The sequence below is a fragment of the Geotrypetes seraphini genome, chromosome 3 (genome assembly GCF_902459505.1).
Source record: "Geotrypetes seraphini chromosome 3, aGeoSer1.1, whole genome shotgun sequence".
Taxonomy (NCBI): domain Eukaryota; kingdom Metazoa; phylum Chordata; class Amphibia; order Gymnophiona; family Dermophiidae; genus Geotrypetes; species Geotrypetes seraphini.
The window spans coordinates 283,890,052-283,907,948 of NC_047086.1; the positions used below are offsets into that span (position 1 = coordinate 283,890,052).

Sequence of the window (17,897 nt, forward strand, 5' to 3'; positions counted from 1 at the left end):
TATTGAAAAACCGCGAATATGGTTTTTCACCTAGGGAGGCAGGAGAGGGCAGCTGGAGAGGCAGGATAGGGCAGCTGGAGCGCTGGCGAGTGAAGGAAATCACTCACTGTCTGCTCCAACCGCCTCTTCCTGCACTAAAGTCAGGCTTCACCAGTCAGGAGCTGCTTTGACACGCAGCTCCTAATTGGTGAAGCCTGACTTTAGCACAGGAAGTCCCGGAAGGAGAGTACCACGAATGACCGGGACCACGAATGACCGGGGGAACACTGTACCACCATTCAATAAAATAAGCAAAGTGCACTATGTGGGAAAAGGGCACACTGTTTCAGAAAGGGGAGGCATTCTTTTCCTGACAAGATGGGCGCGTACACACGACTTTGCACGTGCTTGGTAGTTCCCTCATTAGGAAAGAGTGGGCCCTCTAGTCACCTGCCAACTGCGCACTATTACCAGCAAATGAAAAAAGAGCCAGATTCTGTAAAGTTGCTTGTCCAAATTTCCAGCTGGGGCACAACTTCTACTTGCCCTGGCACTTAGATGCTAGTCTATAAACCTACCCCCGAATCCTTTGGCACCTAAACTTATGTTCATATATTAGTGTGCTTAGCTGATATAACATAATTTTAAAAATAGGCTTAATTGGCAAAAATAATTGACAATTAGGCACACACCTTGGTAGGGATGTAGTTCAAAGTGGTATGCACCTTGTACAAAGTGCATAGCTAAAAGTGGGCGTGGTTAGGGGTGGATCATGGATGTATTTTTGAGTTAGGTGCATGTTTTTGATTTAGCCACTGTTGTGTGCACAAATTAGGTGCAGGCATTTAGGCTAAGCACACTCTGGCATAAATAGGGGTGCACCTAAATGTTGGGATGCCTAGCGATGCATAGTGGCACTAAGCGCTATTCCAAACAGTGCGCATAACTTTGATAGAATCGTGGTTGGCCCTGATTTTTTTAGTCAACATTTATAGAATCTAGCCCTTAGCACCTAAATTCTATAGTGCACTACTACAAGGGACAAGGGGGGGTGCACATGGGTGGTGTGTGTCTAACTTATAGAATACTTATGGGCATAACTGTCAACTTTAGTATGACTAAGGTTACCAGTTTTTCCGTTTGGAAAATCTAGATCCACCCCCATGCCTGCTCAGCTCCACCCATCCCTGCCCTGTTACACCCCAGTCCCGCACCCAGCCCCACACTAGCCCCGCCCCCGCTGCCTGCTCTCGTTGAGCAGGAGCGCATCTACGGGTGCGACGCGATGACATGCGCACGCAACATCATCACATGGCATCTGCGCATGCGCAGATGCGCTCCTGCCCGACGGTGATTTGATCCAAGCTTTTCAAAACCCGGACAAAGTGTTGGGTTTTGAAAAGCTGTCCAGCCCCCCGGATATGTCCTCAAAAGGAGGACATGTCCAGGGAAATTCAGACGTCTGGTAACCGTAGACGTGACTGTTTACACTAGCCTTTGCCATTTAGAATTGACACTTAGGCCCTGATTCTATAACTGCCACCCAAGTTAGGTGCCAGTGGGCATCTAGCTTTGTGGCGCCTAGCAGATTTTCATGGGCAACCTAATTTTAAAACAATTGGAACAACAGGGCTACCATGCGGCTGAATGTCGGTTTTTAATGGTGGGCATTTTATTGGCCAAAAATGCCATACTACAAGTGTGGCTGGCCACTGAGCCACCAGCTTTGCCATTGTGGGCTAATAGCATGTTGGAAATGGCAACCTGGGAGTGTCTTCGATGTTCGCAACAGGGGCCACCAATGAAAGCTTGGAAAAGGTTTAGGGCTCTTTACCATGTTTCCTCCACAGCTTTCGGGGGGGGGGGAGTGGAGGAGTTGTTAGGTGGGGGAGGGAGGGTGCCGGGAGGTGGGGATGGGTGAAAACTGTAAAAAATTGGGTCTATTTGAGATGGTGCTGATTGCTTCTGGATTCCTTCACTTTGCTGATGTTCGGTTACACTTTGTATTTGTATTTTATGCTGTGTTTGCATGATGATAAGTTGTTTATGCCTGTACTGTGTTTCAAGTTGACTTAAAGTTTAAAAAAAAAAATAAAAAGAGAGATACAATTAAGTTGCCCATGAAACTCTGCACGACATCTAGTGATGCACCTACCTGTATACCTGTCTTTCTTCCTCTTCTCAGCTCAACTATTCTTTCCATGTTTTCCTCAGTTTGGCCCGGATGCACTAAAATCGTCATTAAAATCCTGTGGGTTGCTGTGGGGCTGACAAATTGTCCGATTTAATAACGGTGATCAATGTTCAAATGACTTTGCATGCAAATGAGTTTTGCGGATGTCTACCATAATCCCATCAAATCAGATGTTGGAAAAGTGATTTTGACACATGTGCAGAGCCAGCAAGGGAAACCCTAAAAGTTGAGTGGCAGGGGAAGCTGTTTGGGGCAGGAAGACTTTTTTGTTTTCTAATGGGCACAGATGTTGTGTGTATGTTATAGAGCAATGGTCAGACCGCACTTGGAATACTGTGTCCAACATTGGTCTCCCAACCTAAAGAAGGATATAAAACTGCTGGAGAGGGTGCAGAGACGAGCAACGAAGCTGATAAGAGGTATGGAGAACTTGGAATATGAGGAACGACTCAAGAAACTGGGACTGTTCTCCCTTGAGAAGAGGAGGCTGCGAGGGGACATGATCGAGACTTTCAAAATGCTGAAAGGCATCGATAAAATAGAGCAGGAAAATAAATTATTTACATTGTCCAACGCGACACGGACAAGAGGACATGGTTTGAAGCTAAGGGGGGACAAGTCCAGGACAAATGCCAGGAAGTTCTGCTTTACACAGCGAGTGATAGACGCCTGGAATGCTCTCCCAAAGGAGGTTATTAAGGAATCCACTGTGCTAGGATTCAAAGGCAAATTAGATGCACATCTCCTTACGAGAGGCATAGAGGGATATGGGTGACTAAAACTACATCAGGTGTATACCTGACTGGGCCTCCGCGTGTGCGGATCGCCGGACTCGATGGACCATGGGTCTGATCCGGAGATGGCAGTTCTTATGTTCTTATGTAAGACAGCAGGAGGGATCCCACTCCCTCCTGCCTCGGCCATCCAGACCTAGGGTTACCAGATGACCAGATTTCCCTGGACAGCTTTTCAAAACCTGGCACTTTGTCCAGGTTTTGAAAAGTTGTGTCGGGGAGGGAGGAAGTCTGCGCATGCACGGCTGTCATGCACATGGGAAGTCATCACATAGCGTCCATGCATGCACGGACTTCCTCCCTGCCCATCAAGAGCAGGCAGTGGGGGATGGGGCTAGTGTGGGCTTGGGGGCGGGGCTAGGGCAGGGGTGGATGTAACTAGGCAGGCCTGGGGTGGGGCTAGAGGTCTGGACCCTATCCAGACCCCCCACCACCACCACCAACATCCCCTGATCCACCCCAGAACATGAAAGCAGGAGAGATGTCCAGTCCCTCCTGCTGGCAGGCCCACCTCTTCAAAATGGTGGCCTTCTCCTTCTTGGTGCATCCTGAACTAATCAGAGCCTTAGGCACCTCCCAGTGCATCCCAAGATGCACCAGGAAGGGGAAGGACAGCCATTTTGAAGAGGCGGGCCTGCTGGCAGGAGAGAATGAACATCCCTCTTGCTCTCTTCTTTTGTTTAAGGTACAGGAGTGGAGTGTGGGGAGGTTCAGGTGACTGAGGCAAGAGGGAGTGGGAATCCCTCCTGTTGAAGATCTTTAGGGGGGGTCAGGAGTGTTTGGGGGTCTGAGTTGCTGAAATCTTTGGGGGGGGGGAGGTCAGGAGCATTGTTCCCTCTAAGCTGTGAGCTTGTGCGCAAGCACACAACTTGCCGAACCCGCACACAAATTAAAATAGCGCGCACAAAAAAATAAATTTTTGCCTAAAATGATTTTCATTGCTAAAATGAAATGTTGCAGAAAACCAGCTGTTCCGATTTCCCATTTATCACATTTATTGAAGCGCTATAATATAAATTTTAAGTCATTCACGTGATTCCGTTATCTTTGGCAGTTGAACTTTACATGTCACGTGCTCCTTAGGGCCATAGCCTATGCCCATAGGATATGAAATACTTCCGATTCTTTAACTTCCTGAAGTTCCGCCATATTGTTTATTTCGTGGAATCATAGTGTGCAGCGTGGTACTGTGGTTGTATAACTGTATTCGTTTATTAAATTGCAACTAGATATAACTCTTAAAATGTCTAAACCGCGAATGGTGAAAAGTGTAAAACGCAAGAGAGCTGCAACAGCTTTTAGGTCTGAATGGCTTGAAGAAATTGTTGAAACGGAGACACTGGAATCTCGAAATACAATGCATGTTCGACTGTGTGAAATATTTACCTATGACGAAGACAATGGAGTTGTGTGTTGTTATTGTCAAGATGCCAAAGCAACTGGAAAATTCTCTACTGGAAAAATATGGGATGATGTTTGGAAACTGGACTTTCTGAACGTAATCTATCAAGTAAATCTCATACCGACAGTATTAGGAAACTCAGAAGTAAAAATCTGAATTTAAGAGTGGGACTGGTTAACATGTTGCTTAAAAGCCGAACTGAAAAAGAAAACAGGCAAATTAGTAATGAACGGAAGCGTTCCAGTCCTGATGAAATTAAGGTTCTTGTCGACAGTGTTGTGCTGGCCATTAAGATGAATATCTCAATGCTCTCTGTTCAAGATATCAATGAGCACATGGTGAAGTATGTTAGTATACCTGATAGCTGGAGAAGCAAAAACTATGCATTTAGATCAATGCTGTCTTGTTAAAATGTTTATTTTATTTTTATTTTTCCTCTAACTCTACTTTTCACTTCTCTATTACCCTCCAGGTACTTTAGTTAGATTGTGAGCCTTCGAGACAGTAAGGGAATTTTTCAAGTACCTTTCTTATTTCTAATCTTAATGTATATTTTCTGTAAACCGCTTAGAACCTAACGGATGTAGCGGTATATAAGAAATAAATTACATTACATTACATTACATTGAATTTCTTGGAATTATCAATGGCATCATGCAAAATGATCATATGGCAGACATTAAATTAGCAACGTATCATACGTTAACTGTTGATGAAAGCACAGACATTTCTGTCAACAAGTACTTAATACTCTACTTTAAGTATTGGACAATCAATTCAAATGAGTATAGGACATCATTTGGTGGGATGCTACAGTTGGAAGCATGTGATGCTACATCAATAGTAACAGCAATTAGGGAATTCTATAGGAAACATGAACTTGATCTGAATAAAATGGTTATGTTCACCTCTGATGGTGTCTCTGTTATGTTGGGCAAAAAAGATGGTGTTGCAGCACAGCTGAGAAAAGACATTCCACATTTAGTGCAGCAACATTGTGTTGCACATCGGGAAGATTTGGGACTTTCTGATTCATGGAAAGAAGTAAAATTGATGAAAGAATTAGAAACTGTAATGAGAACTGTGTACACGGTGTTCTGTCGGTCTTCTACTAAACGATGCAAATTTCAAGAAATGTAAATCAATTGCTTTCAGAACTCTGAATGAAGTGCACTGGTTATCTAAAAACACTTTGCACTTAAAGCAATTATTCAAAATTATGATCCCCTGTTAAAATATTTTGAAGAAGACAAAGATAATGATCCTATTGCAAAGTACTGCTATAAGAAGCTGAACAGTGAACAATTTCATATTACACTTGAAGTTTTGAATGATATCTTATCAGAACTGGCTTCCTTAACCATGGCATTTCAAAAACGTGGTTTGACACCATTGGAAGCTTATCATCTTGCACAGGGTAAATTGAACAAACTTCGAATGCAATACTTAGGCCACAAGGTTAAGTGGAGTGATAAAGTCAACAGTCTTCTTGACAACAGGATGAGATCTGGAGAAAAAGTTTCAGTGGATACTAATTACATATTAACCTTCATCAACATCCTATGTTTGCATCTGGGTGAAAGATTTCCTGAAAATGAAGTTGAGAAATGGTCTGCTTTTGACTGTACAGCAATATCACAATGCGACTTTGACTTCAGAAATGGACATATCAGATCTCTTTGTTTAAAGTATAAACAATTTCTTCCTGAGGAAAGTGTTATTATTCAGCAATACAATGACTTTAAATTCCTTGTTGCAGAAAAAATCAAAAGCAATCTGATAAACAGCTTTCCAGATATGACGAAATTTGCATTTCAGAATGATCAATTTGTAGATTTAGCAAAATTGATGGACATTGGTGCCACATTCTTAGCATCTAGTTCAGATTGTGAGTGTGGTTTTAGTCTAATGAACAATTTGAAGACTAAACAAAGGAATTGTTTACATTTAGAGCATTTGGAAATGATGATGCGTGTTAGTCATCTTGACAGAATTTATTCGGACTGGATAAATATGAAAGATTGCAGGGAAAAACTTTGAAAACTAAATTGCTGTTATTTTCTAAATTTTAAGTATAAAGTACAACGATACCTTATTTATAGGTGGCGCTCAATGAAACATTTTATGTTTATTGGAATGAGACTTTATGTTACATAAAGTGTAACTAACATAAAATGTAACTAAAATTACATTGTGTTTTCGTTAATTCAGACTAAACTCAAAGACCTGCCCATTAATGCCCATAACTGAACTCCGGGCCCTCTGGCAATCATTTTTATAGCGCACACAAATTTAGTTTTTCTTTAAAATGCGCACAGATGAAATTTTTTGCGCACACAGCCTATGAAAAATTAGAGGGAACATTGGTCAGGAGTATGGGGTCAGGAGGTCTGGGAATCCGTGCTGATAAGACGGGCATGTATAAAATGCGCCTTTAACATACACGTATGGACTTCCGGTGACGTCACGATCCAGGATGGAGGGTTAGGGAATTTGCTCTGACTCTCCCCTCCAGAGCGCATTACTTTCCCGTTGCGGGACGCCGAATTTTGAGAGCCTGAGGTCGGAAGAGTGTGGGGGAAGCTCGGGGCGCTTGAGCGATGCCCTCAAAAAAACGAGCGGAGCCCGGCAGAATGTCGGAGCGTGGAGGCGAGCAGGGAGGCCTCCGCCACGTGCGCGGGACCTCGGGCTTGTCCGCGCGCGAGTCGGGAGACAGCGCGTCGGAAGAAGAGTCGGAGCGCGGTGCTTCCCCGAGGCTACGGCGAGCAGGGTCGGCGGCGGCAGTTACGAAAGCCGACCTGAAACTGTGGGCTACGGAAATAAAAGAGGAGGTGGCGGCTGTGAAAGGCAAAATAAAAGAGGCTGTAAAAGAGATCAGGCAGGACTTTGCAGACTTGCTGGGCAGAGTGGAGGACACTGAAAAGCGCCTGGGAGAGCAAGAAGAGTCGGTTCAGGGGCTCACAACTCAGGTGAAGGCAGTCCAGAAAGATCTTCTGGACTGCTGTGCACAGGTGGAAGACCTGGAAAATAGGTCCCGACGGAACAATGTTCGGATCCGGGGAGTTCCGGAAACAGCAGAGTATGGGGACGCTGTGGCAGTGGTGCAAGAGCTCAGCCGGTTCCTGCTGGCAGATGGTGGAGCCCCTGATAACACTTCTGGGGGCCTGAGAGTGGACAGGGCGCACCGAACCCTGGGTCCGAAGAATGGGGATTACCCGAGAGATATTATTGCCTGCATTCACCATTTTCCGGATAAGGATCGTCTGGTGAGGAAAGCTAGAGACCTGGGCGTTATCAATTGGAAGAATTTGAAAGTGGAGATATTTCAGGATCTCTCGAGCATCACTTTGCAGAAGAGGAGGGAGTTTCGCCCATTGCTGGAGGTGTTGAAGCAGAACAACTTGAGATATCGCTGGCTGTTCCCGTTTGGTCTACTGGTTACTTTGAATGGAGTACATAAGCGGGTGACGACCGTGGCGGAGCTGCAGGCGGTACTTCTGAAGGAGGGTCTGGTGAAAATGGGAGATTCTGTTCTAAGTAAAGTGACGGCGCAGAAGCTGGAGCGGTACCAGTGGAAAGCGGTGCCCCAGAGACGGAGAGGACGGCAGAGCGCTCGACAGGACGGAGAGGCAGCCGAGATGAGTGCAGCTGCGGCCCCGGACACTTGAGTGGCTGGCTGCGGGCGGGCGAGACTACCCGCTGCTGGGTCTTGGACCTTGATGCTGATCTGGTGGTGACTTTGGGAGTGTGACTGGGGATGTATGGGTGAGGATCTGGGGAATGATTGGTGGGGGGTCATGGTGCATATGAGGTGTGAATGGGGGGACGGGAGGTAGCACAAAGGCGACATGGGGGGGTGGTGAAGTCACTTGAAGTCTTGGAGGGAGTGGGGAGAATGGGAGTGTGGGTCAGGTGGGGAGGGGGGGTGGGGAGAGTTGGGGAGGAGAGGGGAGGAGGGAGGGGGGGAGGGACGGGGGGGGGGACTAGGCTATGGAGGGAGAGGGTGGGGGGAGGTGCAGAGGGGATGGGAGTGATGGCTATAGCCGGGGATGGGGGGGGATAATGTAATTAGATTGGGCAGTTTGAATGTTAAGGGGCTTAACATGCCACGTAAGCGGCAATTGTTGTTGAAAGAAGTTAAGCGCCTCCGATTTGATATATGTTTTGTTCAAGAAACACATTTTGTAAAAGCTGGGGAAAAGCTTGTACAGTTTCGGGAGTATCCCGTGAGGGTTTGGGCTTCTAATAGGGTGGAGCGGAAAAAGGCAGGGGTGGGGATTTTGTTCTCCCACAAGTTGCGGGTGGTCCCAGATAAGGAATGGAGGGATGAAGGAGGGAGGTGGATTATCTGGACTGGCACTGTTGATGGGACTCGGGTAACGTTGGTTAATTTATATGCACCTAACTCTCAACAGGGTCCCTTTTTCGACCTCCTTCTGACTAAGATCTTGTCGGTTAAGGTGGGGCCGGTGGTGGTGGGGGGGGATTTTAATTTGGTTCTTAATCCAGATTGGGATTCCACGGGTAAGGGGGGCGATAGACTTAAGAAGGATAGAAAATGTTTGGAGAGATTTCTGGAAGTTCTTAATGTGGAGGATGGGTGGCGGGTTCAACATTGGATGGGTCGGGACTACACTTTCTATTCCCCTGTACATGAGGTATACACTCGCATTGACATGGTTTGTGTGGATAAAGGGTGGGGGGGTAAAGTGATAGATACCAAGATTGATACCATTGGATGGTCAGACCATGCCCCGCTCTGGGTGGATTTGAAATGGGGAGGACCTAGGGGGGGAGATACGTACTGGAGATTGAACGATGCCCTGCTGGGAGATCCGAAAATAGTACAAAAACTGGAAACGGGGATTTATGACTTCTTAGAGTTTAATAAGGTGGATCAGTTCTCCCCCATGACGATCTGGGAAAGTTTAAAAGGGGTGTTACGGGGGGAATTGATCTCTATAGCAGCCTATAAGAAAAAGTCCCGGCAGCAGGAGGAACTGCAGCTCCGGGAGACGCTCCGCACTCTGGTGGATCAACATAAGAGGGGACAGGGAGGACCGCAGGTGAGGCTTCGGCTTCAGGAAACCCGAATGGCCCTTGGGAAGTTGGAAGATGAGGTGATTAAGTTTAATCTTGAGAAGTTGAAGCTTAAATATTTTGAATCGGGAAATCGGGCTAGTAAGCTTTTGGCTCATAGGGTCAAATTGCAGCAGTCTAGGAGTAATATTTTGGCTATTAGGGAGCGAGATGGCACGGTACTTACGGATGAGGTAGGAATACAAAGGCGGTTTAGGGAATTTTACCAGGAGCTTTATACACCGGAGCTTAAGGGCTCGGAGGTGGAGAGCCAAGCCTATTTGAGGGATTTAGGGTTGCCTTCCCTATCTAGCTCGGATGCACTGGGGCTGGAGGGGGATATTACAGTGGAGGAGGTGTTGCATGTTATTAGACATTTGAAGCCGGGTAAGTCACCCGGACTCGACGGGTTTACTGGGCTGTTTTATAAGAAACTTTCACCCTTGGTTGCACCTTTATTGACTAGACTGTTTAATTCCCTGAAAGAGGGAGAGCGTTTGCCGTTCTATATGCGCTTGGCAGGGATTACGATACTCCCTAAGCCAGGGAAAGATCTGTCTGTGTGTGGTAGCTATCGACCTATCTCTCTCTTGGGAATTGATACCAAAATCCTGGCTCGAATTCTGGCCGATAGGATGGCGACTCATATGCCGGACCTGATCCACCCGGATCAGGTGGGGTTCATTGGGGGGCGGCAGGCGGCGGATGGTATTAGGCGGGTGTTGAACTTGGTGTGGGAGGCCCGTAGATCAGGGGCCCCTTGGGTGGCGGTTGCGGTGGATGCCGAAAAGGCGTTCGACCGGGTGGATTGGACGTTTATGGAGGCGGTGCTACATCAGATGGGATTTGGGTCGCGATTTATCTCTTGGATTCTTACGTTGTATCATAACCCGATGGCTTGTGTCAAAGTTAATGGGGTCTATTCCAAGCCCTTTGAATTACATCGAGGGACGAGACAGGGGTGCCCGCTCTCTCCCCTGCTGTTTGCTTTGGTGATCGAGCCGTTGGCTCAAAGCATCCGTCTGTCTCGGCTTGTGAAGGGGGTGCAGGTGCAGGGGGATGAACATAAACTGTCCCTTTTTGCGGATGATATCTTGGCCATTGTGGAGGGGTCGGAGAGGTCGCTGTTGGCTTTGCGGGATTTGATGCGGGATTATGGGCGGATTTCGGGCTTCAAAGCTAATTTGTCTAAAACGGAGATCTTGAATATTTCGGTACCAGTGGCGGAGGCCCTGGAACTGCAAAAGGGGGTACCATTCCGATGGGTGACGGGCCCTATTAAATACCTGGGGATATGGCTTGGGGTGGAGTGGGATACCCTGTTCCGCCTTAATTATCTCCCTTTGGGAGAGTCCATGAGAAGGGATCTTGATAGATGGGACCCTCTGTACCTTTCCTGGATGGGTAGAATGGAGGTGGTACGTATGATGGTCCTGCCCAGATTTCTTTATCTCTTTCAAGTGCTTCCGGTGGAGGTCCCTAAAGCTTGCTTTACGCGGTGGCATAGGTCCCTTTTGCAATTTATATGGAAGGGTAGGCGTCCTCGGGTGGCGAGATATGCCATGTTCAAATTTAAGGAGGAGGGAGGACTGGGGTTACCCAATCTGGAACTATACTACAGGGCGGCGCAGCTTAGGGCGGTTGTGGATTGGCATGCGGATCCAGCTAAATTGTGGGTTCGGGTGGAACAGGGTCTCTTGGGAGATCCTAGGGGCATACCGGCTCTGTCATATCTACCGTGGGTGGGCTTGAGGGAGACAGATATTGCTTCTATTGCTAATCCTTTTATAAGATGGACGCTACGGGTATGGAAGGGGGCGGGTAGAAAACTGGTGGGTAGGCTGCAGGGTCTACATTTTTTACCTATTAGGTTTGCAGAGGATTTTGTTCCGGGTAGGGAGGGTGGAGTTTTTTGTAGATGGGAAAGAGGTGGGCTGAGATGGTTTGGCCAACTGTTGGAGGGGGAGCGAATTCGTGGATTTCCTGAAGTCCAAGCCTCTTTCCATTTGGAGCAGCGTGATGTATTCCCCTATCTACAGGTGAAGGATTATATTATGCGCATTAAAGCGGGGGACCCTACAGCATATAAGTGCTCGAGGTTTGAGTTAATGTTGGGGGACCCAGTGCGGCGGGGCTGCATTTCACAATTATATCGCCTACTGCTTGCCGACCCGGATAGGAAGACCACATATATGAGAGCGTGGGAGGTAGACTTAGGGCACACCTATACGATTGAGGAATGGGAACAAATAGCATTAAGAATACACCACGTGGCGGTGGCTCCGCAATTGGTAGAAAACGCTCTTAAACTCCTTGTGAGATGGTATGTTACTCCTGTGGTGCTTGCAAAGATGGGTACCTCATGTACAGGGGAGTGCTGGAGAGGGTGTGGCCTGAGGGGTACATTCTTTCATATGTGGTGGGAGTGTCCTCGTCTTGAGGACTATTGGACTCAGGTGTTCCGTTATGTGGGGGGCCTCTTGCAATGTCAATTACCATTTGGAGCAGAGACGGCCTTGCTGGGGGTACTCCCCGGGACAGTGGAGGCTACGCAGGACAAGCTGGCTAGACTGGCTTTTACAGCTGCTAGACTTGTGTTGGCGTCTCTTTGGAAGAGCCCCACGATACCTACGGTAGCGATGATGCGAGTGAAATTAGGATGGGTTTGTGAGAAATTTAGGCTTTCGGCGTTACTCACCCGCCAGAGGAGACAGTTTGAGGACCTATGGGGAAGGTTCCTAGAGATGGAGGGAAACTCTGAGTAATTTGTATTACATGCTTAGCCGGTGCATCCCTGAAGGGGGACCACCATTGCATCTCTTGCATATTAGGATTCTGTTATGCTACTTCTTCCTTTTGGATGTTACATGGGAGGGGGGGGGGAACTAGACGTTATTGGGAGTTGGGTACTTGAGAGGGTCAGGGGGGGGTTGGGGGGGGAAAGGGGAGGGGTGGGTTGGGAATGGGACATGGGGACTCTAATGTATACACTGTATTCATGATTGTATGGTTTTGCTGTGCAGGTGTACCTGTAGTGTCTGTAACGCAGTGGTTAAATAAAGAGTTACAAAAAAAAAAAACATACACGTATATGGCAGACCAGTCAGTAATTTCAGGTCATTTGAAGTCAGCACTAGATTTTGTGTATGCTAAGTGATGTTAGGGCAGGGATCTCAAAGTCCCTCATTGAGGGCCGCAATCCAGTCGGGTTTTCAGGATTTCCCCAATGAATATGCATTGAAAGCAGTGCATGCAAAATAGATCTCATGCATATTCATTGGGGAAATCCTGAAAACCCGACTGGATTGCAGCCTCAAGGAGGGACTTTGAGACCCCTGTGTTAGGGCATCAGTCAGAGTGCTTGTTTTAGTATTAATGACCTCATTTTAATACCAATCAGCTCATTTGCAAAGCAGAGTCGGAGGCTGGAACAAATGCACAGAAAAGTTCACGGTGAGCCATTGTGTACAATAGTCGGTATATTACTTTGACGTTAAACCAACTCAAACTACCGTATTTTCACGTATATAACGCGTGCGTTATACATGATTTTTACAAACCGTGCATAACCGTGCGTGTTATACGTGTGAGCGCGTTTTACAACATTTTTTTTTTCAATCCGATCCGGCATCCCCCCTGCGAACCGGCATCCTCCCCCCCGCTCACGTCACCCCCCCTCCCCCGCGATCCTACATCCCCCCCAGCACCGCAAAACATCTCTTACCCGATTGGGCACCGGCACCAGCACCAATGCACAAGATGTGCCAGTGCCAGTGCCCGAAGATCCTCCCTCGTTGGGTTGGGCTGGGCTGGGCTAGGCTAGGCGGTGCGGTGCGACTCGGAGAGAGCGAGACCAGAAGGCTTTGAGCATGCGCAAATGCTCAAAGCCTAGTCCAGCCCGGTGCAGGAAGAAGGAGGATCTCTCTTGCACCGCACCACCCAGCCCAGCCCAGCCCAGCCCATCCCAACCCAACCCAACGAGGGAGGATCTTCGGGCACTGGCACTGGCACATCCTGTGCATTGGTGCTGGTGCCGGTGCCGGTGCCCAATCAGGTAAGAGATGTTTTGCGGTGCTGGGGGGGATGTAGGATCGCGGGAGAGGGGGGGTGACACGAGCGGGAGGGGGAGGATGCCGGTTTGCAGGGGGAATGCCGGATTTGAATGAAAAAAAAAATGCTCTCTCGGGTAAGTGAGCGGGGGGGAGGATGCCGGTTCGGAGTAGGTGGGAGGAGGTTTTAGCATGCGAGGTATACGCGTGTGCGCGCTATATTAAAATTTTTTTTACATAAATTTGTGTTCCCCGTGCGCTATACCCGTGTGCACGTTTTATACGGGTGCGCGATATATGGGTAAAAATATGGTAGTTTAGTGGCAATCGTTAAATGCACGGTAAGTTTAGTGCAGCCGGTCCTTTGACTCCATAAATTGCTTCTACTCTCCCTGTCTTCCACTCTCAACTACACTCATAGTTTTTTTTCCTTCACTTGCTACTCTTCCTTGAACTGCTCACTTTTTCATCACCTTGCTGCTCCCCCAGCTTTCCACTCTGTCTCACCTCATCCTCCTTTCTCCCATCCCTTTGCCAATTTCCCTACTCTCACAGCATTCTCTTTCATTTCTCTTGCCTTTCTCCAGCCTCTGGGCAGTCTGAGCTAGATTTTCATAACACACTACACCGTTACCAGTTCCATAATCCAAGTCTCCACAAAGAATGGTGCCATGCCAGAGGTGCAGGAATGGAGGAAAGGGTACAGGAGGAAAAAGAATGATTAGATTGGGAGTGATTAAGAGAAGACGGATAATTTTAGAATCATGAATGGGGAAGAGGAAACAGAGTTCCAGAATCAGAAAAGGAGGGGAAACATAAGAGCAAGACGTCCAGATTTCCCCAGAGATGTCTTTCTTTCGAGGACATGTCCAGGGGTCCAGATGGCTTTTCAAAACCTGGCACTTTGTCTGGGTTTGGAAAAACCTCCTCAAATTGCATTGGGCAAAAAGGAAATCCGTGCATGCGCGGATTTCCTCCCTGCCGACAAGAGCAATCAGCGGGGCGGGGCTAGGGTGGGACTGGGGGCAGCATTAGGGTGTTACAGGGCGGGCCTGGGAGGCGGGCCTAGGAGGTCCAGATTTTCCAATTGGAAAATCTGGCAACCCTACATTAGGGGCATAAATTACGTAATACGATTCATTAACAGCAGACCAGAGAACAGCTCGTAAAAAAGCAGCAGAGTCATTAAATAGAAACATAGAATCATGTTTCTATGTTTCAGTTTATTTGCAAGAACCCAGGATTCTTTTTTCTTCATTTTTATGCTATTTGAGGGCTTTGTGCTGAGTGCTTTTCTCATTCTCTGTTGTTGAAAAGCCTCATTGGGAGCTATGACAATTTGGTATTTAATGAGCCATGCTGTGCTTTTCTATGTAAATCTGTAGGAAGTGTATATTGGCAAGGAGACCCTGTGCACCATCGATGGACTTCATTTCAACAGCACATACAATGCACGAGTCAAAGCTTACAATTCCTCAGGGGTGGGGCCTTACAGTAAAACGGTTGTCTTACAGACATCTGATGGTAAGTTCTTTCTTGCTAAAACTGCATTCCCTTGTAATGGTAGACTGGCCCCACTCAGTGCATCTCAGGTTGCACCATGCAGGGCAGAGCACTGACATTTTGTAGAAGATGGCACTGGAGGTAGGAGCAAGTGAGCATCACTCCTGCCTATTCAGATACAAGGGTCTTGAGGGTGCCCAAAAAGAGTCAGTGGGTGGGCATGTGCCACTAGACTCCAGGGAATGTATTTTTATTTTTGTTGGGCTGGGGGAAGGGAGGGAGCCCACTAGATCACTAGGATCTTTTTTTATTTTTTTTTTTTTACTTCAGGTTGGTTCCAGTTGAAGGAAGGGGGCTTATCAAGTGAGGATGAGGCTGGTCATGTCAGGGTGTTTGGAGGGTGCTAGAGTGAAGCAAAGAGGAGAAAGATGGGGCTGATGCTGACTTCAGTGGTTCTACACCCACCTCAGACCTAGCACTAGGTTTCTGGCAAAGAGCTCCCATAATAGATATCAACACACAGTCCTACATTGCTGTGGGGCAGCTGATCAGCTCTTTAGACTATACAGTGTTTCCCTTAAAGTAAGACCTATCCCGAAAATAAGCCCTAGCATGATTTTTAACTATGCTTCTAATATAAGCCCTACCCCAAAAATAAACCCTAGTTAAGATTGACCCCTCGAAGCCCCTCCCGAATGTGCCTGATACTCCCAGACTCCATCCCTGCCACTAGTGCTGCCCGATTCACCCCAAAAATCAGACTCGGCAATTCAGCAACTCACCACCCCAGTGAGACCTGACATACTTCCGCTTTGAGGCCTCCAAAAACAGCAGCAGCGGCAGTGCTCTGAACGGGCTGCTTCGTGGCCTTCTCCGCCGGGGCCTTCCCTCTGCCACCTCACTGATGACATCAGTGAGGCAACTGGAGGAAGGTCCCGGCGGGGACTGAACAAATTGCAGCTCTACACTCTTGAGGAACGTAGGGAGAGGGGAGACATGATCAAAACATTTAAGTACCTCACGGGACGTATCGAAGTGGAAGATGATATTTTCTTTCTCAAGGGACCCTCGGCCACAAGAGGGCACCCGCTCAAACTCAGGGGCGGAAAATTTCATGGCGACACCAGAAAATATTTCTTCACAGAGAGAGTGGTTGATCATTGGAACAAGCTTCCAGTGCAGGTGATCGAGGCAGACAGCGTGCCAGACTTTAAGAATAAATGGGATACCCATGTGGGATCCCTACGAGGGTCAAGATAAGGAAATTGGGTCATTAGGGCATAGACAGGGGGTGGGTAAGCAGAGTGGGCAGACTTGATGGGCTGTAGCCCTTTTCTGCCGTCATCTTCTATGTTTCTATGTTCGTACCAAGCAGCCACATGGGGTAAAGAATTAGAAAAACTAATTGCACACATAAACAACTATGGAGAATTTAGGAAACACCTAAAAACCTACCTGTTCTTAAAATATCTAGATAACGAACCAGGACATCAACCCTTGTAACACCATCACAAACCTGATCTTGTAAACTGCTAACCCTAACCCCTAATCACCAACTACGATCACTCCATTCAATTCATGGAATATTTCTACTTCTCTGTAAGCAGCATGGCACTTCTTGGCCTTGCAGCCCACAAACTGTTGTTACTACTATTAATGTTGATACTATCAGATGTACACAGCAATACTCCTTAATTCGTTGTATGTACAGCTTCTATTTATTGTATTTACAGTTTCCCTTTATTGTTAACCGCCTAGAAGTCGCAAGATTGTTGGCGGTATATAAGAATAAAGTTATTATTATTATTATTATTATTATGTTTCTATGAAGCAGCCTGTTCAGAGGATGGGTGAGAAGGTCGGTGGGGTTCTGTTGCACAGGAGGGTGGGAGGGAGGGATAGAAAGATGCTGCACAAGATGATGGGTACAAGGGGAGGAAAGATGCTGCACATGGTGGGGGGGGGGGGGAGAAATGAAAGAGGAAGAATTGGGGTGGAGGAGAGGAAGTTGTACATGAAAAAAAGATATCCCCTGAAAATAAGCCCTAATGCATTTTTTGGACCCAAAATTAATATAAGACACTGTCTTATTTTTGGGGAAACACTGTATTTTAATATGCTGGGCTCTGATGTCTACTGTAGGAGTAAACCTCAGCACAGAAACCCTATCAGCATGCAGCGGCCATTAAAGAGTAGGTATACTGCTTGTTAAGGTAGTGCTGTAACACGTGGTAACTTTCTGCATCGGCTCCCAAGTCTATTTAACCTGATAAATGAGAACAAATAAAAACCCCAAGAGGAGCAGCACTTGGAATTTGCAATTATATATAGGGGAATTATCTTTTATAGAATAATTGTTCATTGTTTTTACATGGGTGAATATGAGTTTACCCATATAATAGCACAATTTGATAACTGCCTTGTGGTAATGTGGGTGCAAGCACACATGTGAACCCTTTATCCCATGTTAAAATGGATGGGGTTAGGTTAGGTGTTGTAATGGATGCACAGATATTTCATTTTGAAATTCCTGAGTTAACATATTCACTTTGGCGTGATAATGATTACTTTGGGCTAGATTCACTAAGCTCACCTTACCTTTCCATTCCGTGTCCGGGCTCCCGATTCACAATGCGTCCTCATGCTAATTAGGCTGATCGGACTCAGAGGCACGCCCCCAACCGACCATGCGGATTACAGAAGAGCGATTCTGACGCATATGCAGGCCATCTTCTTTGCTTGTAGATGGTCTGCACATGCGCATGCCTCCTTGCCTCCAGAGCAACTTTTCTTTTTAAACTGGAACTCTCCAGCAATTGCTGCCCCGACTTCAGTGCTAGCCTGGTTTTAACCCGCAGGTTTAAAGCGGGGCTGCACTGCTTTAAACCCGCGAGTTA

The 17,897-nt window shown here is 47.1% G+C and overlaps 1 protein-coding gene across 1 annotated transcript in view; it reads left to right on the forward strand.

Annotated features, from left to right (window-relative positions):
• TRIM67 (tripartite motif containing 67) overlaps positions 1–17,897 on the forward strand; it is a 147,484-nt gene that overhangs the window by 76,066 nt on the left and 53,521 nt on the right. The window contains exon 8 of the mRNA XM_033935520.1: positions 14,883–15,021. Coding sequence (XP_033791411.1) covers positions 14,883–15,021 — 139 coding nt within the window. The remainder of the gene's footprint in view (positions 1–14,882; positions 15,022–17,897) is intronic.